General features: G+C 40.9%; 1 protein-coding gene across 4 annotated transcripts in view; it reads right to left on the reverse strand.

Annotated features, from left to right (window-relative positions):
- Positions 1–3,042: 3,042 nt before the first annotated feature.
- POR (cytochrome p450 oxidoreductase) overlaps positions 3,043–15,463 on the reverse strand; it is a 156,202-nt gene continuing 143,781 nt past the window's right edge. For all 4 annotated transcript variants that reach the window (XM_073615212.1, XM_073615211.1, XM_073615210.1 and 1 more), the window contains 3 exons: positions 11,122–11,267; positions 9,598–9,683; positions 3,043–4,992 (listed from right to left, as the gene is read on the reverse strand). In XM_073615212.1, coding sequence (XP_073471313.1) covers positions 4,848–4,992; positions 9,598–9,683; positions 11,122–11,267 — 377 coding nt within the window. In that variant the 3' untranslated portion in view covers positions 3,043–4,847. The remainder of the gene's footprint in view (positions 4,993–9,597; positions 9,684–11,121; positions 11,268–15,463) is intronic.

The following is a 15,463-nucleotide window of genomic DNA, read 5'->3' on the forward strand; positions in this document are numbered from 1 at the left end:
GAATGTTATGATCAGGTGAATTGCAATTAATTGCAAAGTCCCACTTTGCCATGAAACCAAACTTAATCCCAAACAAAAAAACACTTCCACTGCATTTGTAAAATAGGCTTCAGGGTGCCCAAGAAAGTCCAGCAAGCGCCAGGACCCTATCCTACAGTTAATTCAGCCGCAGGATCAGGGGAACCACCATTGCAGAGCTTGCTCAGGAATGGCAGGTGTGAGTGCATCTGCACACAGTGAGGCGAAGACTTTTGGAGGATGGTCTGCTGTCAAGAAGGGCGGCAAAGCTGCCACTTCTTTCCAGGAAGAACATCAGCGACAGACTGATATTCTGCAAAAGGTACAGGGATTGGACTGCTGAGGACTGGAGTAAAGGCATTTTCTCTGATGAATCCCCTTTCTGATTGTTTGAGGCATCTGGAAAAAACCTTGTCCGGAGAAAAGGTGAGCGCTACCATCAGTCCTGTGTCATGCCAACAGTAAAGCATCCTGAGACCATTCATGTGTGGGGTTGCTTCTCATCCAAGGGAGTGGGCTCACTCACAATTTTTCCTAAGCACGCAGCCATGAATAAAGAATGGTACAAAAACATCCTCTGAGAGCAACTTCTCTCCAACCATCCAAGAATAGTTTTGTGACGAACAATGCCTTTTCCAGCATGATTGAGCACCTTGCCATAAGACAAAAGTGATAACCAAGTGGCTTGGGGAAAAAAAAAAATCTCAATTTTGGGACCATGGCCAGGAAACTTCCCAGACCTTAATCCCATTGCGCTTAAGCACTTGTGATCAATCCTTAAGAGGCGGGTGAAAAAAAAAAAAAAAAATCACAAATTGACAAATTCCAAGCATTGATTATGCAAGAATGTACTGCCATCAGCCAGAATGTGGCACAGAAGTTGATTGACAGCATGCCAGGGTATATTGCAGAGGTCTTAAAAAAAAAAAAAAAAAAAAAAAAAAAAAAAAAGGTCAACACTGCAAATAAGTGCCTTTGACACTTATTTAATATAAAATTATACTGAAGTATAATTAAAAGCATTTCATATTATTTGTGCCATTCTCAAAACTTTTGGCCACAGCTGTAATGCCAAAGAGGTTTTGTAGCTTCTTAGGTTCCAAGTGAAGTGACTTGGAGAAGCTACAAAAATATCTTAAAGCGGACCTTCAATCATTTTTTTCATCTTTCCATTTATTAAATCTTATGCCCTTGTTGTTTTAACTTTGGATAGTAAAACATTTTTTTTTCTGCCAGTAAATACCTTACACAGCCCACTTCCTGTTTCTTGTCTGGTCATTAGCCTAGGCTTATAACATCATGAACAGCTCTTTCTCACTCTCATGAGAGTTTGCCAGGAAGGGAGGTGGGGATGAGTCATAAGAGGGCCAATGAGAGTTGTGCCTCTGTGTCTGTGTAAATCCAGGAAGTGAACAGGCAGCAGCAACATGGGACAGAGGGGAGGGTAACGAGGGGGGGGGGGCAAAAAAAGGGGGGGGGAGGGAGGTGGACAGAAAGGGAGGGGGAGAAAGGCAGGACAGAAAAAAGGGGGAGAGGAAGGACAAGGGGGTGTGGGAAGCAGGTAAAAGGAGGGGGGAGGGGGAAGAGAGGAAGGGGGGGGGTAGAAGGACCAGAGGACAGAGATGCAAAGATGCAGATGGGGTATATCGGGGTGCAGGGTAGCTCACCTAAAAACCAACAATGTCAAATGTCAAAATATTTCAGAACTCCAGGGCAGAGAGAAGGGGTAATCCTGATGGATTAGATGGTCAGGCAGGTAGCAAGAACCCAGAAGACTGACCCAGTCATGTGTTATGGCTAGAAACTTTCTGGGGACTTGCAAAGGGGGGTAAAACATCCAGTAATATCCTGGTACAGCCTCCCTAGATGCTTGTCCAGCCAAAAGCCCAGAATAGCAGGGTAAAAAAGTAATCATTGTACATGTATAAAAATAGAAGCCAGAAAATCATGGCATGAAAGGCGATAAAAGGAGAGATGGGCTCCCACATAGCGGTTAACAGAGCTGTCCTACCTGTCCGTCAATCATAAGTCGTTTGTCCCCTGGATACGGGTCCACCACGCTCATCCATGGGCCAGAGGCCCGTTAAATGAGCTCCCCAACCCGGAAGCAAAACACACGCTACTCAAGTATTTGTCTTCTAGATTATTCCTCCTGAAGAAGCTGTGAATGCACCGCAAAACTAGTAGAGGAAAAGCCCATCTTTGAGAAACACTTCATCAACAGATACCTCTTGGGAGAAGCCTGAGTATTTGTTTATTACATTTTTTTTCAAATTTTCTTTTAAATGTATTCTGTATGTCATTTTTATATGTAATAAATATTTAATTCTATATATCAACCATGCTGTTTATCAGTACCGAGATAGTCCACCACAACCATTGAGGCTGGGAATAAGTGTATAGTCAGTTTCAGCAACTGCCCCACTTCCCAACCGTTTTCTATACTACTAGATATACATTGTTTATCATAACACATAATTTTTTCATTTATAAGCTGAACTGTGAGTAGGAGTGACTGTTATAAGACACCAAATTAACGCCACTATGCTGCCATGTAACAGGACACAGAATTACTGCCGTTGTGTAACAGAGTGCAACCACTTATGTTACAGGAGACTGAATGGCAATTTATCACCACTGCCATGTTATTGGACAGTGGTTCTTAACTACCACACTGTAGCCTCCCTCCAGGCAACTGCGACTTTGCCTGCTGACCATGCTCTAACATGCCAATTCTCTGCCCCCATGCTCTAACTGCCCATAGCCAACATGAAAAATAATTTAATGGTAATGCATGCATTACTACAAAATACAGTGCCTCACCATGGACATGTTTGTATGCTGGGGAGCCAAATAAAATGTATGGCACTAAGGCATCATTCCTGTGATGCATTCCAAAGCTGACTTTATTCAATGCTCTTTTAAGGAGTGACGTGATGTGTGTTAATGCACTGCTCAGCTGTGATCCTGAGAGTTTTTTAAGGCCATATTGGATTTTTGTAAAAAATAGACAAGACGCCAAGGGAATGGAAAATTTATACTTTATTTCAAAGGTTAATGTGCATTTAAAATTATTTACAATCATAATTTGTAACAATATTTTCATAATTCCAATAAGCATAAAAAACTGAATTTAATTTGGAGTAAGATGCAGAGCTGGAAAATGTTAAAAATGTTAGTACAGAACATTGGCAGGCAATATGAACTGCAGCAAGACAAGAAAGCCATTCTGTAACCCTGAAACAAGTGTGACAAATTTGCTTTGTTGTCTACAGACAACCAAGGTCATTAGTCCAGAATGAACAGCAGTTCTGAACCAAAGATCTTGGATTGTGCTCCAAGTGGTTATAGGAGAACATACAGTGGTACAGATTGGTCATCTTCTACTGTGTTTTTCTTACATAAGGTACGTAGCTTCCAGGGTTTCTAATCTTCATACATTCCAGTGGCTTGTTCTGTACACTATGCTTCTCAGTGCAGTTTCTTCAATAACTGCTGTAAAAACTAATACACTACTCCCAAGACAAACCATTTATAACCGGTAAGGCATGTGAAAATTCCATGAATCACATACTGGACACCACATGTATCCCAAATTGTTCTAGCGTATAAACAGATTAAAATAATTTACCCAACTATGCTGTATCAAGGAATAAATAAGGTCCTAGGTGTTGAAGTACAAAGCACATTTAAACACAGGGTGTTCTTGGTTCCAAGACACCAAGTCTAAGATTGATTGTGGGAGCACAGAACAGTGAGAAGTGCTTACACAGCAAAGTAAGAGCTTGCAACAGGGATTAAAAAAAGGTATATCAATGTGTCTTTTATATGCAAATATAAAAGTTCCATTTATAGAAAAGTGCTGTTATACACATCTGAACACGTCTTTTTAGCAGTAGGGGGTTCAGACTATATTCAATAAAGGCCTGCTTGACAAACAAGCAAAAACATACAGGCGGGGACATTTTACAATCACTGGAACTTGTGTCCATTCCTTCCTTTCACAAGTAGAAAGCTGCACAGAACTACAATAATTGTTGAGTAATATTTTACCAGAACAGAAAAATAAAATAAAATCAAGTCAAGAACAGAAGCCATAAAAATATTAACAAAAACTGGAAATGACATGCAAACCAAACCCAACTATACATACACAAATAAGAAGTTTTGAAAGGAAGGAGAAAAGGCAAACACATTAGTCCTAACCTATGATCCACAGTAACTCATTACTTTAATTAAACCAGCAAGCTCCAAAGTACTTTATGCCTAGACAAACTGCCCCTTCAACATTACAATTGGCTAAATTGTATTATTTTATTTAAACGATCACTGAAAATCGAAGAGTTCTGATTCAATCAGAACAAGTCCAAATTCATTCAAAAATATTTAAGAGGCAACACGATCTGTTGAAGCAAAATGAGAATTATGCCAATTGTCAAACTGTACTGAACAGGATGATGGGTTTTTTTTTATTCTGGTTCTTCTATGCATGAATTGATATTGCATTACCCCAAAGAAAAAAAAAAAGCCAAAAATGTTTTGGATAGAATAACAGCAGATCCTTGAAAGGAAAATGCTACTAGAGTAAAAGTCCTTTCCATCAATGACTGATAAAAGTATGCAAACGTAGAAGCTGCTGTGTTGACGGGTACAGTTCAAAACAAACTGAATACAATACATTTAGAACCATACTAAAACAAGGCAGCTGTGGCTCTTCAGAACTGGTGCTAAAGACGTGCGTGATCTGTAAAACTGTTCAGGAACTGCCTCATGTTGGATCTCCGACAGCAGCTGAGTGCCACCTCTAAAAAGGGCAAACTGTGCCTGTATTAACTCCAAACATCTTGAGAATAGCGGCCCTTGGTCATTAGTTTCTTAATGTAATCCACCGCCAGAGCATGATCCATCTTGCCAAATTCCTCCACAATGTCATAGAAAGCATTCTGTACATCACGTGCCATATTACGGGCATCACTGCAGATGAAGAAGAAAATCGTCAATGTTGCCCCAAATAGCTGTAATTTTTTCAGTGGAATCTACTCGCACAATTTTATTATTTGGGTAATTAGTTAGTAGCTCATAGAAAATGGAAATTCCCTTTATTTTTTGGTTATTATGTTGAGTAAGAAATTGCCACATTATTGAGGGGATTTCTATAGGATTATTGGGATTGAACTTTTTTAAAAACGGTGAATACTTTCCTAGCTTGCTTAAAGTGATTTAAACCCTTTACAACCGCTTTTTGCTACAGGTAAGCCTATAATTAGGCTTACCTGTAGCTACACTGGATATCTCCTCAACCTGCATGGTTGAGGAGATATCCCCTGTGTTTGCATGTGCCATAGTTTCAGTTAGACTGTCGTTACCTGCGGCTCCCACGCGCATGCACGGGAGTGAAGTCATCGCGGCTCTGGCCAATCACAGCGCCAGAGCCCGCAATACTCGGAAGTTATGCCGGGAGTGATGTCGGCCGCTGGAGCAGGGTACGAGGACAACTGCAGGGGGTTCGATCTCGATATGCTATGCATGCTAGCTCATTATGCCTTTGTCTTGCAGGTTTTTTTCTAGGGTTTACAACCACTTTAAAATTATCGTTTTATACTACAAGGGCAGATTATATATAAAGATGATATCCTTCCTTGACCCATTCATCAACATTTAGGCGTAGTCTGCAATAATTAAAATGTTCCTGTCGTTATAGATAGTATGGATTTATTTTTGATGACTTTAGTTTTGGAAAGTATGTGGTTCCAGGCTATTAGTGTAGCTCTGATACTAAGTAAATTAGGTAGGTTAATCTTTGGAAGTATAGAGTAAGCTATTGCCAGGGCGAATAAGTCGTGTCTTTTGGTGGCTTCTTTTTCTTCTAATGTTTAACCATAGTCTCACACAATTTTTAACTCACAAACTCGCATAAAAAAAATATATAAAAAAGGTCAAGAAGAGTCATTAAGTAATACAAACAATCCTGCGATCATCTGCTTAAAAATTAGGACTTTTATTTTCAGCAGTTGTACAGCAAGCATTTTCTCTTTTGTGGGACTCTTGTACGTTATTAACATTTAAAACAGTCAATGGTGGCTAGGGGAATGTTTTTTCCATTTGTGCTTTCCATGTACAGTGAGGGGAAAAAGTATTTGATCCCCTGCTGATTTTTTACGTTTGCCCACTGACAAATAAATGTTCAGTCTATAATTTTAATGTTAAGTTTATTTTAACAGCAACAAAATATCCAGAAACGCAACGAAAATATCCAGAAACGCATTTCAAAAAAAGTTATAAATTGATTTACATTTTAATGAGTGAAATAAGTATTTGACCCCCTATCAATCAGCAAGATTTCTGGCTCCCAGGTGTCTTCTATACAGGTAATGAGCTGAGAGCAGAAACACTCTTAAAGGGAGTGCTCCTAATCTCAGCTTGTTACTAGTCTAGGAGACACCTGTCCACAGAAGCAATCAGATTCCAATCTCTTCACCATGGCCAAGACCAAAGAGCTGTCCAAGGATGCCAGGGACAAGATTGTAGACCTACACAAGGCTGGAATGGGCTATAAGACCAAATCGGCAAACAGCTTGGTGAGATGGTGACAACAGTTGGCACGATTATTCGCAAATGGAAGAAACACAGAATAACTGTCAATCTCCCTCGGTCTGGGGCTCCATGCAAGATCTCACCTCATAGAATTCCAATGATCATGAGAACGGTGAGGAATCAGACCAGTACTACATGGGAGAATCTTGTCAATGATCTCAAGGCGGGACCATGGTCACCAAGAAAACAATTGGTAACACACTACGCCGTGAAGAACTAAAATCCTGCAGAGCCCGCAAGGTCCCCCTGCTCAAGAAAGCAAAAGTACAGGCCCATCTGAAGTTTGCTAATGAGCATCTGAATGATTCAAAGGAGAACTGGGTAAAAGTGCCGTGGTCAGATGAGACCAAAATCCAGCTTTTTGGCATCAATTCAACTCGTCGCGTTTGGAGGTGGAGGAGGAATGTTGCCTATGACCCCAAGAACACCATGCCTGCCGTCAAACATGGAGGTGAAAAAATTATGGTTTGGAGTTGTTCTTCTGCTAAGGGGACAGGACAACTTCTCTGCATTAAAGGGACGACAATGGACAGGGCCATTTACCTTCAAATCTTGGGCGAGAACCTTCTTCCATCAGCCAGGGCATTAAAAATGAGTTGTGGATGGGTATTCCAGCATGACAATGACTCAAAACACACGGCCAAGGCAACAAAAAGAGTGGCTCAAGAAAAAGCACATTAAGGGTCCTGGAGTGGCCTAGCCAGTCTCCAGACCTTAATCTCATAGAAAATATGTGGAGGGAGATGAAGGTTCAAGTTACCGAACGTCAGCCTCGAAACCCTAATGACTTGGAGAGGATCTGCAAAGAGGAGTAGGACAAAATCCCTCCTGGGATGTGTGCAAACCTGGTGGCCAACTACAAGAAACGTCTGACCTCTGTAATCGCCAACAAGGGTTTTGTCACCAAACACTAAGTCATGTTTTGCGAAGGGGTCAAATACTCATTTCACTCCTTAAAATGCAAATCAATTTATAAAACTTTTTTGAAATGTGTTTTTCTGGATATTTTTGTTGTTATTCTGTCTCTCACTGTTAAAATAAACCTACTATTAAAATTATAGACTGATCATTTCTCTGTCAGTGGGCAAATGTACAAAATCAACAGGGGATCATATAATTTTTTTCCCTCACTGTAACTGCATAAAAACACAGCTTCGGTTTTTAAGTTTCTGTCTTTACTGTCCTCATGGCTGATCCTTTCACCCAGCAGTGGTGAAACACTGAAAAGTATCAATTTAGGTTAATTCTCACGGAATTTTAGTGCCAACTGCGGCAAGAATCTAGCGAATTTCTGTGGCTCACAGGTACATTCAGATAGTTATGGTCGCTAAGCTTGTACAAAGCAATTACAGGCTGATAGCAGCTTCAGCATAGATGTTCACATGTAGTATTGTGTGATTACCTGAGGTTAGGGACACATGATTGCCCCTGGATGCATTATGTTATGTGGTCTGTCCCAATCACAGGTATTCCCTACATGTAAAATGACAGGAAAAGCCCAAGGACAGCTGCGGCCACTATCACCTTGTCCGTGACCTGAACAGACTGAGCGGCTGCAACTATCCACAGCAATCTGTGAATCCAGATGCAGAAATACACTGGATTCTTGGGCAGTTGACACTAAAATCCAATGTGAATGAGGTCTTTAAAATGGCTGTTAAACAGCAAGACCCACGGTTACAACTGGTCTCCAAATTAGGGTAAGCAGAACAGTTACAGGTGTACAACCACACCTTTGACTTGGAAATAAAACTAGTCCTGCCTACGTCGTTAATATCAATGACCATCCTTGTCCCATATGAATGTACCCTATGGATGTTTATACAAATGCCTTGGCATGGTCACCATGTAGCATATGCTTTGTTTGTTCGGTGATCATACAAAGGTAATACGTTTCAGTAAACATGTCCAACTTTAAAGTGGATGTAAACCTGAAAAAAAAGTTTTAATTAAGGTTTGCACCGTGTACAGTAAAGGATTTCATGTCATCTGTGCCCAGTCTTGCCACCAAGAGTTAATCCAGCTCTGAGCAGTCTTGATCTTTTTTCAGTGAGATCAAAACAAAGACAGAGAAACAGAAGTCCATTTCTCCCCCTTGCTATGAGTGACAGGTGATTTACATATCTTATTCAGGAGCCTGAGAGAGACATTCTGTGTACTTCAAATCCCCTCCTCATTTCTTCTCCAGCTCTCCCAGGATTGGCTGCTCCACACCTCAGCATGATTGGGCATGCTGAAGTCATGTGGTGACTTTCCTGGGTTTTGACTGGATGTTAGTGATCATAGCAGAAGTTCAGCGTAAGAAATACACAGGAGAAAATGCACGTTGACAAGGGGAGTGTAGAGGTGGGCGGGGAGTCTACTGACATCACGACTCCACCCACTGAGCTCCAGACAACAGACCCACCCACAGAATCTGCAGTTTTTCGGGTCTCATAACAGACAGAGGGGAGACATTTGACAGGTAAGGATACATGCAGGAGGCATGTATATCCTTATAGATAACCATTATGGCAGTAGTTTAGAAAGGATGAGAGTGGGTTTACATCCACTTTAAAATTGGGGAATACATGATGAATGTGTGACACAGACATAATGCTTTCTATGTTTTTTGGAATTGACCCCAAGAAAATATAACTGGTGCAGTTGGCATGCTATGTAGGGACTACATAAATGCACACGTGTAAGTATTTTCATGTGAAACAACCGAATGCTGTTCCAAATCTACCCCCAATATTGTTTAAGTTATTCATTTGCAGAGATTCAAATTAAACAGTGCAAATCTGGTAACGGATGCTGCCAATTGAACTGCATATGTCAGTGAGATGTTGCTCAATTATGAAGCCAAGAAACCAGGTTTCTCTGCCGGAAGCTATGCAGCCGTTTCCTTTATAAAAGTTCTGTTAACACATGTAATATCACTGCAACAATTCAAAGTCTAAACAAATTCTGACGTTGCCAGGACTTAGAGTTGAGATTACTCACCCACATATATAGATATGAGCATTCTCCTCATTAATCAGCTTCCACAGATGTTCCTTGTTTTTCTTAAGAAGGTGTTGGACATAGATCTGTAAAACATGAATTAAAGCTTTATGCAACACAGCAAATCCAAATGACACTATATATGGGACCTATACGCCAACCCTTTAGACACAAGTAAAAAAAAGCCTCACTTGCAGTAAGACACGAGCACAGTTGACAAAAACCAGAAATAATGACTCAAACCGTAAAAGCACATTATGGTCATACAACAATATAGTCTTGATATATGGAAACAGGAATATATGTAGACATATTCTCACCAATTATACATACATATACACACACTCACAGGACGTACATTCTAATCATCTTCTTATTCCTATGGTTTTGCTCTGCCCCACTTTCATGTAATCTTTAAGTCTTGTACTGAGCGGCATGAAGTTATTATTCTGTAGTATGCCGTCATCTGGTGGTGATTTTGGCCATTGCAACTTGTTTATTGCTGTAACTAGTAATATTGTAATAATTTACAAACACCTTCTAGTTAGTTTAGTCCTGGTTAGGCCTTTCCCACATCTTTCATGTTCCCTCAGTATTATTCACAGAGGCAGGGCTCAGGAAAGTAAGGATGTATTCACCCTGGCACTTTTAACCGGTCCAAGTCGTGGTTCACTCCCTTGGTACATTCATTTTTTTGTAGTGTCAGTGCTCCGAGCGATGCCTGGGATTGGTCAGGTATACCATGCCCAGGACCACTTGGAAGAGATGGTCTGGTAAAGTTTGCTTCAGTGTGAGTGCCAACCATGTCAGAGCACAGAACTCTCCACAGAGGACTATGTACAGAAGCAGGGATCACTGTGACCTGGTTAGCAGAGGTGATGATGTAAGTGTGCCTGGAAGCACTTCCTTTTAGTCTAGTGTGAGTGTAGACCAGCGGGGGAGTGGGTACAATCAAACTCAAGCACGGTTCAGTTCAACTGGTCTCAGTGCAAGTGCACCCTTATTTTCCTCTTACACTTCAAGAGACTGGAAAATATCCCCTATACTGCAATTAACTGAAGTAAAATGGTGTTGGATTAAACTTTGTCTTATTGAAGAGTTGTACTAAGTCAGTAAGTCACCATACTCTCCATACAGACTGGGTGTATGGAGACATGTCAATGCGTAAAGCAACATTTGAAACAGAACAACGTTGCGCAATACAATACATGTACAATAAAGATATATTGCTGGATGACATACATATGGAGTGTTCCATTTGGTAAAATTAAAAAAAATATATACCATAACAGACCATGTAACTGCAACTATAAAAGCAATTATTACATGAAATCCAGTACAAGAATGGATAGATGCAATTGTAATATGCAAACCGGAGACCACCTACCAACACCAACTTATTACACTCGGTACTGCTCAAAACTAACAAATAAGACTTCAGTGAATGTACAGTGTTTTCCAAAAACGCACTTTAAAAATATGGCCCATCAGAAAGGTCATCTTAATGTGTTTTTGTTTTCATACCTTTTCTTTCTGATCTCGAGAGAAAGCAACATTTAGCTGAGTAAGAACACCATCTTTGTGAAATCTGGCAAGTTCTTCTTTGTACAGATAGTCTTCATGTTCATGTCGGCAGCCATAGTAAAGAACTGTCTCTCCGACCTCCTTTCCTGAATAAGAAAATTAAGTCAGTAAAGTCTGTAAGGGATGGTACACCTTGGCTACAATCCTACATGTCATCTACACTGTGGTATAGTAAGCAAGACAAAACAGTGAGTGCAGAACTCTTACAGGGCACTGGTTAGATAGAAGACACCTATTAAACATAAGGCTGACCATAGAAGAGTCTGTTTATTTTTCATTCAACCATCTGATCCAATTCCCCTATCCACACATTTGAGGTGGATGGGGGAATCCACCCCCACTGTTTTTTTGTATTCTGAAAGGCTGTACACTGCAGTGCTGATCGAACATTTTTTTCAAACAGGGCGGTTGAACAGAAGTCGATTGGTAGATCAACTTCTGTTCCAACCAACAGTGGCCATACATGGATCAAATTTCCTCTGGTCCTTGCTGAGCAAGTCAAATTTCGACAGATATATAGCCAGCTTAAGCATATGTGGCATTCTAGCTGCAGGCAATAAAGTAATTGAGCTAGTTTGCAATAAGCAATTACACTCATGTTCTGTCTCATGACAGATTTACTTATTCATTACCGGTACAGGTACTTATATAGAGCCATCAATTTACACAGCACTTTGCATATACACTATATTGTACATTCACATCAGGCCCTTGCCTTCAAGACACTTACAATCTAAGGTCCCCAATTCACAGTTATATATATGCATAGTAGGGCCAATTAACCTATGTCTTTGGTGCGTGGGAGGAAACCAGAGTAATTAGGAGGAGGATATGGACAGCCGCACTCCAATAAAAACGCCTTTTATTGTATGAAATAACAAAAGTTCAAACCACAGCAGGGTACAGGATAGATTAGCTGATGTTTTACACTCTCAACAAGTGCTTACATGTTGTAGCTATGACTAAGCACTGTTGCATGTGAAACGCGTCAGTTAATCCATCCTGTACCCTGCTGTGGTTTGAACTTTTGTTATTGTATACAATAAAAGGCGTTTTTATTGGAGTGTGGCTGTCCAGATCCTCCTTTTTCTAATTGCTATATGCTTAGCCTGCACTTGCTGCTTCCACCTTGAGGAGAGTGCCATTCTCAACACACCCACCTAGAGCGGTGATCCCTTCTCCCCTTTGCTTCAGGAAACAGAGTAGCCGAAGGAAACCCACACAGGCACAGGGAGAACATGCAAACTCCAGGCAGGTAGTGCCATGGTTGGGTTTTAAACTGATGACCCTAGTGCTGCTAGGTAGAAGTGCTAACCACTTAGCCACTGTACTATCCTTATTGATCGGAAGTCAGGCAATTTAACTTGCACCAGATGGGTTCAGTATTGCATGGCTACAGGGTAAACTATTCTATATAGTAATGGAAAACATTTGTTCTGTTGCCGTGCATTGACAGCTTGTTCCCAAATGAATGCATATTAATGCATCAAATACAGCAGGTTTGCCTGCATGCAGTAACAGACTACAACAGAACAGACAGGTGCGAAGAGGCCCTAAGGCTGGCTTTACAAAAATGCATTGCAGTTACCCAGGGTCAAACATCTTTTTTACTGTCATTCATTTGGGATTGTTCCTGTGGGAACCATCTTCTGTGCGTTGCGGTGCACTGAATTAAAAAAAAAAAAAAGCATTGTGTCCAGTGCATTGGCAGCCTATTAGAATAATTGGGATGCCTTATAGCAACGCAAATACACTATTTTCTATTACAGAAATAAAAGCCACATCACTGCTTATATGTCCATAAAGTACAGTGTATAGTGCATTCATACATACACATACTAGGGCCAATTTATCTACCAGCTGTAGCTAAAAAGCAGAAATCTTCTGCACACCCCTTCATAAATTAATATGGATCAGTGACAATTCCATAATGCCCTTGTATGTACAGAGCAGCATTCTTCCTACTGATGTTATCTTGAAGTATGTGTCTATTTATTACAAAACTATGACCTTAACCTATGTTAGACACTTGTGAATACAACTCTGGGTCAGTGGAAAAGAAAAGAGATGAAATGAATGAGGGATCTTCATGTGTTGCTACTTGAATGGGCACAAACAGCTATGTATGTAGCCAGCCAGGCTGATATCAGTCCATCAAAATATTAAAGCAACATTAAATTTAAGTTGCATGCTAAAGATGTGTGTATCAGAAGAAAAAAAAAAAAAAATCAAAAAACAAGTGTCAGACCTGATTTTGGAGATCGACCAGAATTGGAATACCTGGACCACAAGGACACATAAAGGTATCGTATTTTCTGGCGTATAAGACGACCTTTTATACTTAAAAAAAATCCTCCAAAAATTGGGGGTCGTCTTATACGCCGGTATATGGATGTCAGGGCACTGGATGTGCATTAATGTCCGGGCTGAGCCAATCACGTCGAGCGATGTATTGTATTAATGAATACAAAGCCTGCTCGGATTGGCTTTGAAATTCAGAGAGGCGCGGCCTGATGATGTTCCAACCTCTGCCAATCACGGCGAGCGATGTATTCTATTAACCACTTCAGCCCCGGAAGAATTAACCCCCTTCCTGACCAGTGCGTTTTTTTGCGATTCGGCACTGCGTCGCTTTAACTGACAACTGCGCGTTCGTGCTACGTGGCTCCCAAACAAAATTGACGTCCTTTTTTTCCCACAAATAGAGATTTCTTTTGGTGGTATTTGATCACCTCTGCGGTTTTTATTTTTTGCGCTATAAACAAAAAAATAGCGACAATTTAAAAAAAAAAAAAAAAAAAAACGCATTATTTTTTACTTTTTGCTATAATAAATATCCCCAAAAAATAAAATTAAAAAAACATTTTTTTTCCTCAGTTTAGGCCGATACGTATTCTTCTACATATTTCTTGGTAAAAAAAAAAAAAAAAAAAAAATCGCAATAACCGTTTATTGATTGGTTTGCGCAAAAGTTATAGCGTTTACAAAATAGGGGATAGTTTTATGGCATATTTATTAATAATTTTTTTTTACTAGTAATGGCGGCGATCAGCGATTTTTATTGTGACTGCGACATTATGGCGGACACATCGGACCTTTTTGGGATCATTGTCATTTATACAAAAATCATTGCTATAAAAATGAACCGATTCCTGTGTAAATGACACTGGCAGTGAAGGGGTTAACCACTAGGGGGCAGGGAGGGATTAAGTTAGTACTAGGGAGTGTTTTCTAACTGTAGGGGGGATGGGCTAGCTGTGACACGTCACTGATCTCTGCCCCCGATGACAGGGAGCAGAGATCAGTGACACTGTCACTAGGCAGAACGGGGAGATGCTGTTTACATCAGCATCTCCCAGTTTGTCCTCTCCGTGAGGCGATCGCGGGTATCCCCGCAGCGATCGAGTCCGCAGGACCCACGACCCGACTCACGGAGCTCCCGGCAGGCGCGCACGCAATGGCATGGTGGGAAATTCAATGGGACTTACCTGTACGCCCATTTGCCCAGCTGTGCCATTCTGCCGACGTACATCGGCGTGTGCTGGTCGGGAAGTGGTTAATGAATACAAAGCCTGCTCGGATTGGCAGAGGTTGTAATATCAGCCCGGGCCTCTCTCAAAGCCAGGCTTTGTATTCATTAATAGAATACATCGCTTGCCGTGATTGGCTCAGCGCGGTATACTGTATTCAGTATGTTACCGAATGCGGCTACACCTCGGCTCCTCTTCCTTCCCCGGCCACCTCGCCATCCACCACCGGAGCTTTGGTTTGAAGCACCTCACCCTTCATCTGGCATCTGACCCTCCATCAGTGGATTTTGACGGGCACACAAAGTATTTACAAAGCTTGTGATTAAGCTGCACAGACTTATTATTGCTGTTTCAGTATGTTACCCAAGCTGCTAGACAGACTAGTCGGAAGGGGGTCGTCTTATACAGCGAGTATATCTCAAAACCAACGTTTTAGCTGGAAAATTAGGGGGTCGTCTTATACGCCGGCAAATACGGTATATTGAATATGTCACTAGTAGAGGCTAGTTAGGAAGTGTATAGTTTTTTATGTGGCAAACATACGCCAAATTCAGACAGTTTTGGACAAGATTTTATGCACTGATCCACTCGGTTACCAAGATCAATATCCCCAAGAATGCACTCAAGGTTTTTTTTAAACAAGCCTAGAGAGGACATTCTTAGACACTTTCAACACATTCCCAGACACTTATCTTCTACATATTTCTAGCTGCGAAACTATCAAACACAAAGGCCTAAAAGTCTTTGGTGGT

The sequence above is a fragment of the Aquarana catesbeiana genome, linkage group LG02 (genome assembly GCF_042186555.1).
Source record: "Aquarana catesbeiana isolate 2022-GZ linkage group LG02, ASM4218655v1, whole genome shotgun sequence".
Taxonomy (NCBI): Eukaryota; Metazoa; Chordata; class Amphibia; order Anura; family Ranidae; genus Aquarana; species Aquarana catesbeiana.